The following is an 18002-nucleotide window of genomic DNA, read 5'->3' as shown; positions in this document are numbered from 1 at the left end:
AAGTCCATTATCTTCCCCATTTCTTATAGCCCAATAGTATTTCATTACATTCATATACCACAGCTTGTTCAGCCATTCCCCAATTGATGGGCATCCCCTTGATCTCCAATTCTTTGCTACTACAAAAAGAGCTGCTATAAATATTTTTGAACATATGAGTCCTTTTCCCACTTCTGTGATCTCTTTGGGATACAACCCTAGAAGTGGTATTGCTGGGTCAAAGGGTACAAACATTTTTATAGCCCTTTGGGTATAGTTCCATGTTGCTCTCCAGAATGGTTGGATCAGTTCACAACTCCACCAGCAAAGTAATAGTGTTCCAATTTTCCCACTTCCTCTCCAGCATTTATGATTTTCCTGTTTTGTCATATTAGCCAATATGACAGGACAGATGTGGTACCTGAGAGTTGTTTTGATTGGCATTTCTCTAATCAATAGTGATTCACACCAGCTCTAAATCTATGACCCGTTGTTATTGTTGTTGTTGTTCGTCCTTCCTTCTTGAAGAGGACCAAGACATCAGGAAGTGATTGCATGACTTGCAAGTGAATTGGACTTAAGTGAGGAAGGACTGTGCAAAGCCACCAGCCTAACTTTGTCCTCCAGAGTCATCTGGGTCTAGTGGCAAGATATAGATCAGGACACCTAGAGATGGCCCCCTATGATCCTGTGAACCTGTTTTACAAGGCTTTTCCTGATTCCTACAATATTCAAACCACGAAAAATATGGCAAAAAAAAAATGCATACAGCTGACTTTAGGCCCAGGAGGACCGGGTTCAAGTCCCACTTCTCACATACAGAGGCTGTGTGATCATGGAAATGTCACAGAACCTCTCATTGAGAGCTCTTCAAGTTGCAGAAGATGCCAACCTGCACCTCCTTATTAGGGAATTCTCTATACCAGTGAAATAACAGGTCTAGTCCTTAGAGTAACTTGCCCATCTGGTGCTTCATAAACATCTGCTGAATATTTAAAGAAAATAAACTAACTGTAGTTTCTTCATCTTATTCCCTCCCTTACTCTCCATTCATCTCTGTGTGTTATCCAGAATCAATCTAACTAGAGGTTTATTGCTTTATACCAGAGGTAGTCACATAAAGTACTAGTTTACATTTTTCTAAAGGAAGAAGGCAATTATTTCTTCTTAAAACACTTTTTCTGAATCTAAATCTATATTTTGAACCCCACTATGGAAGATGTCTCCATACTGCTGTATTTCTCATTCACAAAAGTGAGGGATTTAATATACACAATACTAAGTTTCCTAATTAAGACACAGAATTGCTGAGATAAATGTCTGTAATAGTATTTCCCATTTTATCTATATTATTTTTGCCATAGGTAAAATATTTTTTTCTGGAAATTTTGTGAGATTAATAGAAAAAACATTTTATTTTAAACACAAATTTACTGCTAAAAAACTTTGTTTCAGTTATGACTTGGCCCAAAAATCAAATCAGAAGAGTTTTAAGTCTATTAAGATAAATTATGAATCATTAAACATTAAATCACTAAACTTCAAAATGAAGGAAAAAGGAGGCAATATGGCACTAAAAGTTCAGGAAAGCAAAAACATGCCTGAACATATAAAATCTCATCTTAAAACCTACCAAATTTGATAGTTTGTTTCTTAAGGAGTCAAAAAGAAAAAATGAAGAAGATAAATTCTATGCCAGATTGCCCGGAAATTTTCTAGCTTCAAAAAAAAAAAAGATAAAAAAAGCATACAGAAAAAAACTGATCATAACTTTAACCAAATAGCAAAAATCACAAACAACTAAAAACATTTTATATAATAGCTTAGTGTTCATAACTGGTCAAAGAAATCAGCAAGTACTACTACATAGAATATTAACTCATTTACACCAAAAAAAATTCATAAGTTAGGCAGTTATGGATTATAACAAAAATTAACTGTCAAAGTTAATCCATCTTTTGCCACACCAAAAAATTAAAGAGTATTTGTCTTACATTAAAAATAATAAATTAAATATTTTTAAAATAAAAGAATCTGATTATTGATAAACTGGTTTTTGCTTGAGAGTCTTCTGATCTTGTTAACAAATTGCTGCAAAATACTGAAATTTCAACATCAGGATTGAAGAAATAGCAAGAAATCTGCAAGATACTTTAAACTTTGTAAAAAACGCTCAAACTTAAAAAAGACAACGAATGAGTACATCAGCTAGTAAATATTTTAATTAGTATTGTCCATAAGAAAGTACTCCTAAAATTATATATCTCAGAAAAAGTTAAACATAAAAGTAACTCAAATTGCTTTGATACTCTTGATCATAATTTTCAATTATATTGTATAATAACAGCACTTCTCTCTGATATTCTATAAAGTAAAAATCCTTATTAAAAATTGAGGAGAAAAGGTAGTATCTTCCAAAAAATGTTACATAAGTAACCTTAATTGTTTTATTTCAACAAGTGGCTGCAATCCAGCAATTTTTCTCCAGATGAAAAAGATGACAGACTACTTGTTATTATCAAGATAATGAAGTGACAGTGAAACAAGTAGTGAAAAATATCAGAAAAAATAAAACAAGAAAAAAAGAAAACTTTTCTATTTGTGTGAAAATATTCTTTCAGGCCAACATAACTACACTAAAGCTGCCATCCAGTCCTTTACCAATGTAAAACTTAAAATTAGGTGGTATCACAATCATTTGAATTTTTAAGCAAAAATACTTCCATTCTGATTAGTGGTCTTCTAAAAATTACTGACCTATATATCTCCCTTTCTTCTTTCTGACCCTCCCACCCCTCAAGCTGCAAAAGTTCCTACCATAGCCTTCAGGTAGGTCAGGAGGCGTATGTAAATGTGTCCTGCTCATGTAATTTCTGTGTCTTTGTGATCTGACTTTCCTCTCTGCCAGTCTAGGATCTGATAACTGTCCACATGTTGCACCATTTGTTCCAGTAATTGGAGTGTTCTCATCCACAAAGCAGCTAAGAGGCCTGCCAGGACTGGAATATTCACATGCTGGCCTGTTAAAAAATAATGAGAAAGAAAAGTTACTTGTCTTAGGTATCCCCTCCCCCCCCCAAGAAAAAAGAAAGAAAGACAGGAAAAAGAAATTCCTATAAGAATCTTTAGCTAAGATTTTACTGTTGTAACAACTATTTAGAAAGGCAAAATGATTGATACCAATTATAATGGTTAGTATTCTTTTAAAAAAAAATTAAACTTGAAACCTTAAGATAGCAAATACATGTAAAAGGGGATGGATGGATGAATGGATAGCTGGATGCATGGATAGTTGGATGCATGGATGGATATCTATAGGTAAATGTTCCTATCTCTCCATCCAGCTACACCCACATACACACACACACACACAGAGTATAAGGCCAAAAACATTCACCAATAAAGTGGGCAAAGGATATGAACAAACACTGCCCAAAAGAAGAATTGCAAACTATTAACAACCAAGTAAATTCATGTTCCAAATTACTAATAATTCAAGAAATGAAAATCAAAGCAAAGGTGAGATTTTACTTCACACCCAGAAAATTGGCAAAAAGGACAAAAGAAGGGAGTGGTCAATGTTGCAGGGGTTGAGGCAAAATAGTAGACACAGAATACTGTTGGTGGACCTGAGTGTAACTAAGTAATTGGGAATTTTACAAATAAAGTGCCTAAAGTATCTGTACCCTCTGACTCAGAGATTACACCATGAAGCCCAGAAGTCCCTATTTACACCAAAATATTTATAACAATACTTTTCTGTGGTAGCAAAGAACTACAAACCAAGTAGATGGTGAGCATCTGAGGAATGGACATACAAATTACGGTATCTAAGTATAAAGGAATATTACTGTGCTGTAATAAATGACAAATCTTAATGACCTAGAAAATACAAAGAGATTCACATGATCTGATGACGAGTAAACAAAGCAAAGAAAACAACATATACAATGACAACAACAATGGAAGTGGAAAGAAAAAACATAAAAGTGAATGTTGCAAAACTCTAACAAACAAGCGTGTCTCAGAAGAAGAATATGAGACACCTCTTCTCCTTTGGAAAGCTGGGATCCACAAGTGTGGCAGAGCATACAGATTTTTAGACTTTTTCTATGTATTAATCCGTTTTGCTGGGGGGGGGTTTAAAATCTTTTCAGTTGTTAGTTTTTTCCTTTAAAAATATTATTTGTTATATGGGATGGTTCTCTGAGGCAAATGTGAAGAGAATACTGGGGGAAATTTTGATGATATAAAAACTCACAACATGAAAATAAAAATTCACTTTAAAAGAGGAATAGAGCTCATATTTTTGGTATTAAGAGAAATCAGCAAATAATTTTGATCTTCAAATACTACAGACTATAAGTTTTTTTTTAAAATCAATCTGGCTTTTTCCTTCCATTCTATTTTGCAACTTTCCTGATTACAATTTTCCTCAATTATTATGCAATACTATTTATTATGACAGATCCTCCTAGGAAAGGAAGTTTAATGAGCTGACATGTAAAATGTAAAAGCTGATTGATAGATGTAAATGGGTGGAGAGGAAAAAAGCCTTAGAGACTAACACATATTTCCAAAATACTTAATTACCTAGTTGGCCGTTCCCACTGAGTAGTTCGTGTAATATGATTTAAATACTGTATTCTTCCAGAGGCAGTTCTCCGTTCTTCCCAGCTAAAATTCACAAAACAAGAGAAAAGACAATTAATATTTCAAAGAAATACTAAAATATTTCCAGTACAGCGGCAAAATCAGGAAGATATCTATTATTAAGAATTCAGCAAGATAAATTCTGAGTCTATCACTTCAATGCTTGGGATAGGACTAGATGTGCAACTTCGCATAAGGAAACTCCCTCTGCAAGTTACAATCTTACAGAGTTTCCTGAGGCAGTGAAAGTACATAGGGTCACAAAGTCTCAAAGGCAGCATTTGAACTGGGTCTTTATGACCAAGAATGGCTCTTTCTATTCCACTAAGCCATACTGCCCTCACTTACCTCAATTCTTAATAGTTATAAAATAGCCAGTATTTGTGTCCTTGGTGTTTTCACCACTAATTAAACTTGTCACACAGATCAAATTTTGAAAAAATAAGTATCAAAAACCCCCACCAAACAAGTGGCAAATGGCTCGTGAATAAAATCCTCTCCATTTTTTGTTATTCAAGGCAGAAAGGGACAAATGTTAAGTGGAAAAATTCCAGTATCAACACTCCCCACCACAGGGTAGAGGTTCAGAACTTGAAAAAGAAAGAATTCTATTGAGCAACATTGGTAGAGTTTCACTTTCCATCTGTAAAGTGAATGAAGGAGTTGGCTAGATGATCTCTGAGGTCTCTTTCAGTTTTAACATTCTATAAGTCTACTAAGGTATGTTAATCCCTCCGTGACTATGTTTACAAGCATGTAGTAGAATGAGTTTATGCTATTTTCTCAGTGAAGATTGAGTATTTTAACCTTTAACTGCCTTCTTACAAAGGTACCATACCAAAATCTAAATAAAGTTTAGCAGGTATAGTGAAGAAAAAGTAAACAGTATGCAGAGTGCTAGTAACAGTACATATATCAAAGGAATCCATAAAACAATTACTGTACCCTCCACGTAAAATTAGAATTGTTAAAGGTCATGTTGAAGACGATCAACTTAGCAACTTAGCTGATCAAAACATCAACTTAGCAAAACCTGAAAGTAATGTACAAGTCTCTACATATCATACAGTAATCTCCAGTTTTCACTACTTTCAAAGTGAACATTTTTTGTCTTACGTTAAATCTATTTTAAGAATTTGCTTTTCCTTTAAACAACAGATTTTACTTGTTGTAGTCTTAAATGAGATTTCACAGGGCCAAAATCCATTAAATGCAAACATAAATGTATGTCCAATATACTATTTTGTATTATAGTAAAATTACAGACATTGGGATCACCACAGAAAAAGGAAACCTTTGAGTTGAAACTGATTAAAATAACTTATTGAAAATCATTCATGATTTAAATTTCATTATTTTGAAGACAAATTTAACTTACATAGATGTCATACTATACATTTCTTGGTGCTTTAAAAAAACGTGAGCTTACCCATCTGGCAAATCGTTATCAAATAAACGACTGCAGTCCACAACTTGTCCTCCTGTGCCTATTCGGTCTCTGGATTGGAGGCTCACTATTAAAATATCCGAAGACAATTATTAACAGGCTGACAAAACTAGACCATAATTGCATTTGAAAAGGAATAGCATACTATACAGTTTTTAATACTTTAACAGCTTTTAAATTTCAGTTTTGTATACATTTTTTAAAACTTAGTATCTTTTCATGAAGTTCCATAAAATTAAACCCCACTTCTGAAATCCTCCCTTTTTTAGACATGACTGTAGTGAAAACTTCAGACTCAATTGCAGTTTATGATGATATCACCATGTGGTGGCAAACTACAAGTAAATTAGAAGTCAACTGAAACAGAAGTTGCCTGATACCAGTGGGATATTGTAATAATATAAAACAACCTGGTAAAAAGATCTAACATATAAAAGGTAACATACAAAAAAGTAAAGTTAGTCTCCATATCTGGAACAATCTAAATTGAATGGCTAATTTCCTTTATTGTGTCAAAATTTTAAATACTGGCTTCTCAAGTATACTGTTCTGTATCAACTTCAACTTACGGTAAAAGGCATTAGTGTTTTGGTTACTTGACTAGACATTCAGATATCTGGGCTGAACTTGACTCCTATGCCTTCTTTACCATGCCCCAAGTAAACTCATGATTGGGAAATTCCAGCATCTTACAACATCTAATCAATCCTGTTACTCACACCTCATCAATACTTTCTAAGGCCCCTCTGGTGAAGCCATAAACTCTTTTATTTAAAGATAAGAAAAGGACTGAAATCTCATTTCTCATCCTACTGAACTTCTTTTGGACTTCTTTGACTTTCTCCACCAAACCTTCCCTCCTCCCCTCTTTTCAGCTTTCTTTGCTATGTGGTCTTCCCCCATTAGACTATAACCTCCTTGAAGGCAAGGAGTGTTGTATTTGTATCCCCAGCACTTAGTATAGTGGCTGGCAGGTAGAAGGTGCTTAATATAAATATTGACTTTTATTGACATTGTACTTTTAAGTTTTTACACAGAAAGCCAAACTGAAATGATCACTTTCTAATTAGCACTAGGCTTAAATATTTAGGCCCAAAGCTAAAAAGACTCAATAGATCCCAGAATACTACACTACAAAACTCTTAAAAGAATTTATGTCAGTATATAGTTATGGAAGAACCAATTCAAGAAAAGTAGGTACAATGTAATTCAGGATTCATATGGATCTGGAGGAATAATAAGTAATCCTAAGCATTACAACCTCAGATACCTTTTGTCATAATGATCCCATTATACATTCTAAATTCATAAGACTTTTTTAAACTACAAATTATTACATTCTTGAAATGGTATTTACTAAGTTAGATGTCTATTTGTTCTAACTGAAATTTCTCATTCTAATTTTTCAAAGGTAAACTCTCAAAAGACTTCTGATTAAAATGGACACATTAAGAGATACAAAAGAGTCCAGCTCTCATATGTATGATCTGGCAAAAATCCTAAAAAGAATACCAGAATTATTCTTTTTTATTTTCTTAATGACCAAAAATAGGAAAAAAATAAAACAATCACCAAAAACCTACAGTAAGTACCTCCATATAGCCAAGGACTGTACTAAAAATATAACAAGCAGTTTATGAGTGCTGGGAAATAGATTTTGCAAGAAAATCCAGAGCCAGCAAAAGTAAAGTTTAAGCCCAAAGCCTGCAGATACAGATCAAGGCCATATAAAGTAAAAAGAGTTCTATATCCAAGGACAAAAAGATGGAAGTACTCCTATTAGGAAGCTGTAGGGGACTAAGACCCTACACTTGGACCAAAAGTACCCCCAAGTGCATTGAAAGTTTGCAACATTGACCAGAGACACTCCAAAGGCCCCAGAGGGTCTCGAAATTGGAATCGGAGTTAGTGTGAAACAGTGTTTTAAACACAGATAACCCAGGGGAATCTGAAACCTCTGAGATTATACAGACCCCCAAGGAAAGTAGAAGCTAGCATCAGGAATGCAGAAAATTGAGGTAAGGCCCAAATAACCTTATTTGAGTAAGGAAGGTGACAGTGCCTCATGCTGGCAAAAAGTCCCAAATCAGGGACTGAGGATAGCGATAGGAGTAAACAGAAAAAGATACCAAATTCTTTAGAGAAATAATATAGTGGGGAAAGGAAGGGATATGGAATACCATTAGTGATATAAAATGTGGAAAATATCAATTCAAATTTTTTTTTAAAAAAAAAAAGAATATAGCTACCCGAAACAACTCACCTAGTTCAAGGAGAAATAATTTAAGAATCATCAGACTCCCTGAAAACCATGACCAAGCAAAAAGGCTGGATACCATATTTCAAGAAACCACAAATTAAAACTGCCCAGATCTATGATAACTAAAGAGGAAAGTCAAATTAGAAAGAATCCACCAGTCACCTCTTGAAAGAAACATCACAATAAAAATTCCCAAAGAGTGTCTTGGCCAAATTTCAGAGCTTCCAAGTCAAAGAAAAAAAAAATACTTCAAACAGTCAGAAACAAGCAAAGAAACTTCATAAATATAAATGTCAAGACTGATTTGATTCAGTTCCTCTAAATATATACACTTGTTGATCACTGGATCAACACATTTGGAGTACCACTGGTCAAATTAAGTTTACAAATGGCTTGAAAACTATGATTCTTAGCACCCTATACCCCCTTTCCTGCCATTCTGTAGAAGCAGAAAGGGGCCACACAACTGAAGGCAATTTTGTATCTTTCTTTATTCCATCACTGGTGATAAGCCTCTCCAGTATTTAGCTAAGTTGGTCTCAGAAAACAGACTCCAACTTGTTGCCAGAGCCATACTCAAAAACTTTCCAACATGAAAAACCTGCCAGAGCTTATGCTCCACCAGAATAATGTTTAAGAACCCAGGATCACTTCCACATCACCATGAGGCATTCAAGAAGGACTCTGTGGAGGAGCTATTCAGTAACTATCCTCCTTTTAATAATAAATTTAGAATTTTGTCAAAAACTGAATTCAAGCTCACTAGCCTACAGTCTATATACTCCATTCACTTCATCTTTGGAAAATCCAGATATCTGCCCTTCTCCAATCTTGCAGTAACTCTCTTATTACCAGGATACTTTAAAGATCACCAATAATGGTGGATCAGCAATCATATCTACCAATTCATTCAAGTAGTCAAGGATATAGTTTACTGGAGGTGGTAATTAATTCATTGAGGGCAACATGTAGGTGTTCCCTTACTGTCTGTCTGCCTGCTTATCTTGGATATCGACTTCCTATTAGTTATTTTTGTTCTTTCCTTTCTACCTCACTCTCTTTGACAAATAAAACAGAACTAAAATAGAAGCTGAGCAGCTCTGCCTTCTTTCCATAATCCAATATCATCCTCCATTCACCCCTGGCAGTGGTCTTCCAAACTCTTTCTTTGATCTTCCTTTTTTCTCAATATAATTTTAAAAATAAAAACTCTTTTTAATGTCATTAGCTCTCCTTTTTACCCTCATCTGAACATTAACAACCCTGACCTTATTCATGACTATACTTTTGTATTAATCCTCAGTTACCCGCCTGTTTTCTATTTTCTGGATATATCTTTTAAAACTAAGCTAAACTGGTTGCTGATGAGTTCACCAAAAGTTTCTCAAGAGAATTTCACTTTTGCAACCTATCAGAATTCCCTTTTTATCTTTAGAATATCATTCTTGAGAACTTCCTAACCTTCCGGTGTTAACTTCCCTGGTTAATCCAGGGGATTCTACCTAGTCTTTCTCTGACCACTTTAAAATCTGCTCTCTTTCAATACAGGCAACATGTCAGATTATAGTTACCTTTCCTCTCATTCTTTATCACAAATTCTAAAATGGAGTCACATTTCAGGCAGCCATACCAGACTTGTTATCTGTGTGCCAGACTCCTTATATGCAGTATATCCCAATGAAAATGTCACTTCTTTTTCTGCCTCTATCAATCTCCACTTAAGTATTCTTCACCATGTTTTGCTCCTATGGATATTTATCTTCCCCCAGCCTCATCCCACTCTGGCCTTTACCTATCCTGGCTCTTCTGAATATTCCATGTCCTTCCAGAATCATATTCCAGGCATGAGCCTCATTTTACCAAGTCTCAGTGATCTATAAAGTAAAAGTTTCTTCCTTGGGTTGGGACCTCTAGCTCATCTTCGTATACTGGTTATGGTATACAGATTATCCTTAGATAATACCTGTGCCAAAACGTGACTACAATGTTTTTTCTTAGACCATGCTATGAATTTGCATAATAGAGTAAGACTGTCTTAATAACAAGATTCACTAGCTAAAACTCTTTAGTTCATGAAAATTCTTCCACCAACAAAATTCTACAACAAACAGTGCCAATGTTTATTGCAATGATATTCCAATAAACTTTCCTTTAAAATAAGCACAAGGGAAAAAGCAACCAAGAGAACAATATACACAATAACTATTAACAAAAAACTTTAAAAAGGAACACGCATTAAACGCAACCCTGGTCTAGGAGTACAGATGATGAAACATACTACTCTTAACCTCAGTAGAGAGGTAGAAAATATGAGTGTAGAATGTTGCACATACTATCATACTGCTATTTCAGCCTGTTTTGCTTAACTATGCCTATTTGGCATGATGAAGGATTCTATATGGAAGAATGGATATAGGAAATGACCATGGTGTAAAAACCAAGATGCATCAATAAAACATAAGAGCTTTTTTGTTTGGGAGTTGTTTTTTTTTTTTTAAGTAAGAGCAAAGTCTCAAGTTTTTGAGACTTGCTGTAGCTAATTCATTTTTTTAAAAAAAAAGGTGTATATATATCAAATCCCAAAGAACTAATTCACAAAGATGTTCATATAGACATAAAATAGAAAAGACATTCCTTTTCTCTATTCCCTTTAAGAAAAGCTACTTTTTAAGTCCACTGTAATTCAATATCAAGTGGTTTATGCGTAACGACTTCCACTCTATTTTCTTTTACTAGGTAAAGAAATAAAAATATAGATGAGTGATTACATAAATAAGCCACTTCTTTGATCCATACCACTATGAACTTAATCATTAAGTTCTGCATTTTAATATTTCCAGCTGGCATGGACTGTCTGAAAACCAAACAAAAAGAAAATACTACATGATGTTGAGTAAAAGAGTCAAGTGGTTTTCTGCTCCAGAGCTAAGACTAGTTTGAGGATTAATAGCTTCAGAAAAATAATATCAGTATGACGTACAACAGCATACTTATTCCAAATCTTTATTATCAGCCCATTATTACTTCAGCATTTTCCTACATCCTGAAAACTGACAAATGTATGAAAAATGGTTAAGCTGTTTATGCAAATTTCTTATAGCATGCATTTAATATTTTCGAAGATTCAATAGTTCTTCACTTAACTAGGTATTTATTACTGTTATTTATGTGTTGAAAATATTATTTATAACTAAATGACATTATCATTTTTTGGTTTAGATTGCCAAAATCCTTACAAGATAGAATGCCAATACTCTTAAGAAGACAAGTTCAAAGCCAGAACAACTTTGTACTATCAGCCATTTGATTCTGATGATTTCGGCCAATCTGTTTTCAACAAAACCACACAAACATAAAATTCCACACTTACCTACTATCTGTCCTCTAACTGTTTCATTGTCATTTGGCCCAAGTTTGCATAGATCCAACCGCTGATCTATTTTAAATAAACAAAAAAAAATTAAATAAGCAATTTTAAACTGTTAAAGATCAATACAATGACAAGCAAAATGGATTGATAAAATACTTGGAAAGTAACCAACTGTTTAAGTAAGAAATTTATCATGCCACTATGGAGCTTCAATAATAAATGTCTACTATACTACACTACATACTGCTCTACACTACACACACACACACACACACACAGAATATCCATGATTAAGAAAGGCAAAATATTTTACAATATTATAAAATGACATGGTATACATAGATGGCTTAACGGATGTGGATAACGCAGTGCAGCACCTTTACTATAGTCATCAATTTTGACAAAACAACATCATAGGGAATAGATTAGAAAATGCAAAGCTACGAATCTTAATTTTGACCATATCTATACATTCAAGATGATCAATGAAGCTAATGAAGCATAAAGCTCAGCAAGCAATATTTACACAAAACCATCTGCAACCACGTACACTTCAGAAGGCTAATCAACAGTAATACACACGAGCAAAACCTTGTCATTACCTAGCATGAAATAGAAAAAACAATATACAAAATCTGTGGGCAGGACTACATAAAAACATATATCTCCATAAAAGATAAGGGATGGCAGGAATACTGGAGCTGGCTGAAGCAGGAGCACCTTCTGAAATTACCCTGGAACACAACAAAGTTCAATCCATCTATCAACAAGCATTAAGTGCCTACACTGTTCTAGGTGCTAGGGATACAAGAAACAATTCTTATTCACTAGCAGCTCACACTTTAATGGGGGATACAAATATATAAGTATATTCAGAATATAGATATAAAAATAATACAGATAAAGTCGTTTTGATTTTGGGTTTTTTTGTAGGCTGAGAGGGAGGGCTCAAGCCAATGGGGAAATCCAGAAAGACTTCATATAGAAGGTGCTGCTCAAGATGCATCTTAAAGGATGAGAGGATTCATTGAGGCACAGTAAAGAGGAAATGCACTCCAGACATGGGTGACAGCCAATGCAAAAGCAAAGAGATGGGATGGAGCAGAGTATATGAGGAACAAACAGAAGGCTACTTTGGCTAGATCTCAGAACGCGCAAGAGTAATGTATGGTAAGGCTAGAAAGATAGGCTGGGGGCAAGTCTTGAAAGGCTTTAAAAGATCAAAAGAGGAATTTATAGTTTATTCTAATGGGAAGATGAAAATAAAATTACTGAGTAGAGGAATGACAATCAGATCTGCACTTAAAATCACTTTTACAGCTGTATAGACAACGGCCAGGAGTAGGGAAAGACTTGAGGCAGTAGACCAATTAGGAAGATGTGACAATACTATAGAGAAGAGATGATTAGAGTCTGAACAAAAAAGGGAGTTATATGAGTAACAAGAAGGGGTCACACGAGGGATGATATAAAGGTAAAAAATTAACAAGATGTGGCAACTAAGTGTATATGTGAGGTGAGTGAGAGTGACAAACCTAAGAGATAGAGAGAAAGAATGGTAGTACCTTCAGCAGAAATATGCAAGCTTAAATGAGGAATGGGATAAGTGGGGGAGGGCAGATATGGAAGGGGAAAATAATCAGTTTTGTTTTGAACATGTTGGATTCAAGATGTCTGTAGGACATTCAGTTTGAAATGACCAACAGACTGCCAGTGATGCAAGCCTAAAGCTCAGAGGAGAGAAGAGAGCTGGATATACAGGTCTGAGGCATCTACAAAGAACAGATAAACTCCTGGGACATGTTGAGGTCACTGAGGGAAGAGTGAGAAGAGAAGAGAGGTTAGGATAGAGCCTTAGGAATATGCACAATTAGAGGACATGACATGGGTACCAAGTCAACAAAGAAGACACAGAAAGAATGGTCAGACAGGTAGGAGGAAAATGAAGAGAAAATATTTCACAAAATAACAGAGAGGAAAGAGAATCTAAGAAGAAAGGGGAGTCAACAGTGTCAAATGTAACATATAGATCAAGAAGGATAAGCATTGAGAAAAGATGAGAACCAACACACAGAACCTCCCCCATTCTCCCTGAACTAACAAGCTGACTCCCACTGGACTACATATGTTTGTCTAGAAGGCTGGAAAAACGTAGTGGCATAAGCAAATAGCTCAGCTATTTATACAAAGACAATCACTAATTCTGATTTCAGTAGATATCTGTTTACATCAGGACAGATGTTTGTGGAAAAAAGATACTAAATAATCAGAAAGACACTAAATAATCAATTCCCAGCTGAGGTTACAAGGCAACTTTGGGTCTCAGACTGAATCTCCCTATGGAGGATATGGGATGTGACCATTGGGATTTATAGATCCAACTATATCTGGCTCAAGATGAGAGACTAAATCTCAGTGATTGGGGTGATTTTGATTGGCTTCTGCTTTGTGGACTAAGGATGCAATGGCTGCCTACTGGGAGTATTTCAGGATGTAGTCATTCTTTTATGCTGGGTCTATAAAAAGGGGGTCACATGTACAACTAGACTCCTTTCCTCTTTTTGCATAAATCTAGAGAGTGTCAAGCACAAGTCAAATACCAGAAACACATGAGTAAACTTAGGTAACTCAAAGGAAGTCTGCCCATTGACACCCCACCTCAGGAACCAACTGACCACACCACTCCCATCCCCAGAAATGGTAACCTCTTATTTAAGAGATGACAGCAACCAGGACATGGGTGGTATGTTGAGAGTTCCTAGACACTGGATGCCTGGCTATAGTCCTAGAAATACAGCAGCAAAAGTATAATGCAAGTCCATATACTTTCAAACAAGAGTGAGGAACCACATGGTCAAGTGGTAGGAATTTCTGAACTATAGCCTTCTAGAAAAAAGAAGGGAAGGAAGTTCCTAGGGCATGAGCTACAAGAGAGCCTCTCAAGCAAGAGGTTATTTCCTTTCCAGGAGAAGTACAAATCCTTAGAAAGGTATCAAAGAGTTGAAGGCATAAGCTTTACATCCTTAAGGTGAGCCACAAGAATTTCATGAAGTTGCCCCTCCAACAATACCAAATTTGTTTCCATTTTCAGAGGAGTCAAAACCCATGATGGAGCCATGATTCTAGGACTGTTCACTTCAACAGGCATTTATTAAAAGTCTCATTTCTAAGATGTCAATCAATCAATAAACATTTATTAAGCACCTACTTTGTACCAGGCACTGTGTTAAGTGCTGGGGATAAAAAAAGAAGCAAAAGACTTGCCTTCAAAAAGCTTACTATTACTTACACACACACACACACACACACACACACACACACACACACACACACACCAAGTATATATACAGAACTGATTTAAATTTATAATTAAAAGAACCATTCCCCAATTGAAAAATGATTAAGGGATATGAATAGGCAGTTTTGAGAGTAAGAAATCCAAGCTTATCAATGGCCATATGACAAAATGCTCTAAATCACTAATAATTAGAGAAATTCAGATTAAAACAACTCTTGGGTATCACCTCATACCCATCAGATTAGAAAAGTTGACCAAAAAAGGAAAATGACAAATGCTGGAGGGGCTGTGGGCAAACAGGTACATTAATGCAATATTGGTGAACTGTGAACTGGTTCAGTCATTTTGGAAAGCAAGTTGGAATTATGCTGGCTATTAAACTATTGGCTATTAAACTGTGCATATTCTTTGATTCTATGACACCATCACTAGGGTATGCTTCAAAGAAATCAAAGAGGAAAAGGATATATATATATATATATATATATATATATATATATATATATATATATATATATATATACACACACACACACACACATATATATATATACACATACATATATATACATATATATATATATACACATATATATGTGTGTGTGTGTGTGTGTGTGTGTACATATATATACACACAAAAGTAATTCCTTTTGTGGTAGCAAAGAATTAGAAACTGAAGGGGTACCCATCAACTGGAGAATGGCTGAACACGGTATAGTATATGAATGTGATGGAATACTATCATGCTGTAAGAAATTATGGAAAGGATCATTTCAGAGAAACCTAGGAATTGTTTCCATCAATTAGTAGTGTCCAACTCTTTGGGGTTTTCTTGGCAAAGATACCGGAATGGTTACAGATGAGAAAGCTGAGGCAAAAAGGGTTAAGCAACTTGCCCAGAATCACACAGATAGAGTCTGAGGCTAGACTGGAACTCAGGTCCTACTGACTCCAGGGCCAGCACTCTATCCACTGCACCACCTAGCTGCCTTGTATGTAATAATGTGGAGCGAAGTAAAAAGAAGAAGAGAATAATTTATACAAAATAACAACATTGTAAAGATGACACTGGAAGTCTCGGGCACTCTGATTAACAATGATTATTACTCCATGATGAAACAGGCTACCTCCTGATAGAAAGTTGTTGGACTCAGAGTACAGATTGAGACTTTTTTTTTCTTTCTTTTTCTTTTTTGCAGGGGAGAAAGCAGGGCAATTGGGATTAAGTGACTTGCCCAAGGTCACACAGCTAGTAAATGTGTCAAGTGTCTGAGGCCGCACTTGAACTCAGGTCCTCTTGACTCCAGGGCTGGTGCTCTACTCACTGCATCATCTGGCTGCCCCGAGACTTTTTTTTCTAAACATAGCCAGTGTGGGAATTTGTTTTACTTGATTATACAAGTTCGTAACAGGGGTTTTTTTGCTGTCTCATTGGGAGAGGGGAGTAGAGAAGAAAAGAGAATGCAAATGTGAAAATAAAATGTTTTTTTTAAATCAAGCATTTTTCAAGTATCTACATTGTGCTAGTTTGATGTTGCAAAGACAAAATTAAAATAGTCTCTGCCTTCAAGAGGCTTATATCCTATTGAGAAGAGAAATTTTTTAAATGTATACAGAAAAATAATTATAAAATATGTACAAAGAAATTCCTGGAGGCACTAGAATCTGGAAAGAATTAAAAATAGGTGGCACATGAGCTGAGTGTTGAAGGAAAGCAGGTGAGGATTAGAAGTTTATTTCATGGATGGAGGAGTAGAGAAAGAATGTGGTACTGGCTGAACAGCGAGTTCATGAAGGACAGTGATATACAGAAAGCCCAGGAGATTATGGAGAGTGCTAAAAGCCAAATAGAAAAGATTGCATTTTATCCCAAAGTCAAGAGTTAGCCACTGGAGTTCATCAAGCAGGTGAATATATGGTTAGTTTTGGGAATATCACTTTGCTAGCTGTGTGAAAGAAACTAGAAGAAGAAAGGAGACTATGCAATAGGGGAGAGGTGTTAAGGGCCTGACTTAGGGTGGTAGCTATATGAGAGAAGATAAGGGGACAGACTCAAAGGATGTTGTAGTGATAGAATCAGTCAAGCTTGGCAATTTATTGGGCATGTGGGATGAAGATGACTAAAACTGTGAGCATGGATGACTGGATTCAAGAAAAACAAAGAAGTGTGAAAAAATATGTTCTATTTTGAATATGAGGTGCCTATAGGACATCAAGAGAGACAGGACTGGGGTTCAGGAGAGATATACAGACTACAAACACAGATCTGGGAGTCATATGCCTAGAGTAATAGTTGAACCTAAGGCAGTTGATAAAAATCACCTAGAGAGGGAATAAGGACAGAACAGAGACTTCAGATAAACCCACATATAGTAGGGAGGACAAGGATGATTGAAGATGCAGCTAAGGAGAGTCTGAATGAGCAACCAGAGAAGTAGGAGGAGAAACAGCAAAGAAAAGTCCCATAAAAATCCAAGAAGGAGGAGTTCTCTAAGATGATGGATAGTAGATAGTATAAAATGCTGCTGAGAAGTCAAGAAATGCAAAAACAAGAAATAGAGGCTCCTGCAGATGGAGACGAGGTGAAACTCAACTGGAGAGGGAGAAGAATTCCATCAAATGTTATAGGATATTCTGAATCCTTTATGTTTTCCCTCATATTTTCCAAGCTATACTGTACTCAAAATGTCTTGATAACTTGAATGCTTACACAGGGGCTGGGGACCCTTTTACTAACATCTGTGCAGAAGCAGATTTGGGGTTTATTCAAGCCATATTTTGAAGTTCACAAGGGTGACTCAGGGTGACATGACAGCAAAATAAGCCAAAGCATTTTTATTTGAGAAGCCTCCCCAAAGACTGAACCTACTGCTTGTAAGGACCACACTTAAGGTGCTGGGCCCAGGGCTATAGATGTAAATTTATAAAATAAAATTTAACAATTTTCCTCTTCCTTACATCTCAAGAGATATACATAGTTAATGGTTTATACTAC

The 18002-nt window shown here is 35.5% G+C and overlaps 1 protein-coding gene across 1 annotated transcript in view; it reads right to left on the bottom strand.

The window, feature by feature from the left end:
• The window catches only part of SMURF2 (SMAD specific E3 ubiquitin protein ligase 2), a 145060-nt gene that overhangs the window by 52785 nt on the left and 74273 nt on the right, over nt 1–18002 (bottom strand). The window contains exons 5-8 of the mRNA XM_036755337.1: nt 11710–11775; nt 6062–6146; nt 4573–4656; nt 2797–2999 (exon numbers count right to left, since the gene is read on the bottom strand). Coding sequence (XP_036611232.1) covers nt 2797–2999; nt 4573–4656; nt 6062–6146; nt 11710–11775 — 438 coding nt within the window. The remainder of the gene's footprint in view (nt 1–2796; nt 3000–4572; nt 4657–6061; nt 6147–11709; nt 11776–18002) is intronic.

This window comes from Trichosurus vulpecula, chromosome 4, assembly GCF_011100635.1.
Source record: "Trichosurus vulpecula isolate mTriVul1 chromosome 4, mTriVul1.pri, whole genome shotgun sequence".
In the NCBI taxonomy this organism is placed as follows: Eukaryota; Metazoa; Chordata; class Mammalia; order Diprotodontia; family Phalangeridae; genus Trichosurus; species Trichosurus vulpecula.
This window is presented reverse-complemented; position numbering and strand designations above follow the sequence as displayed.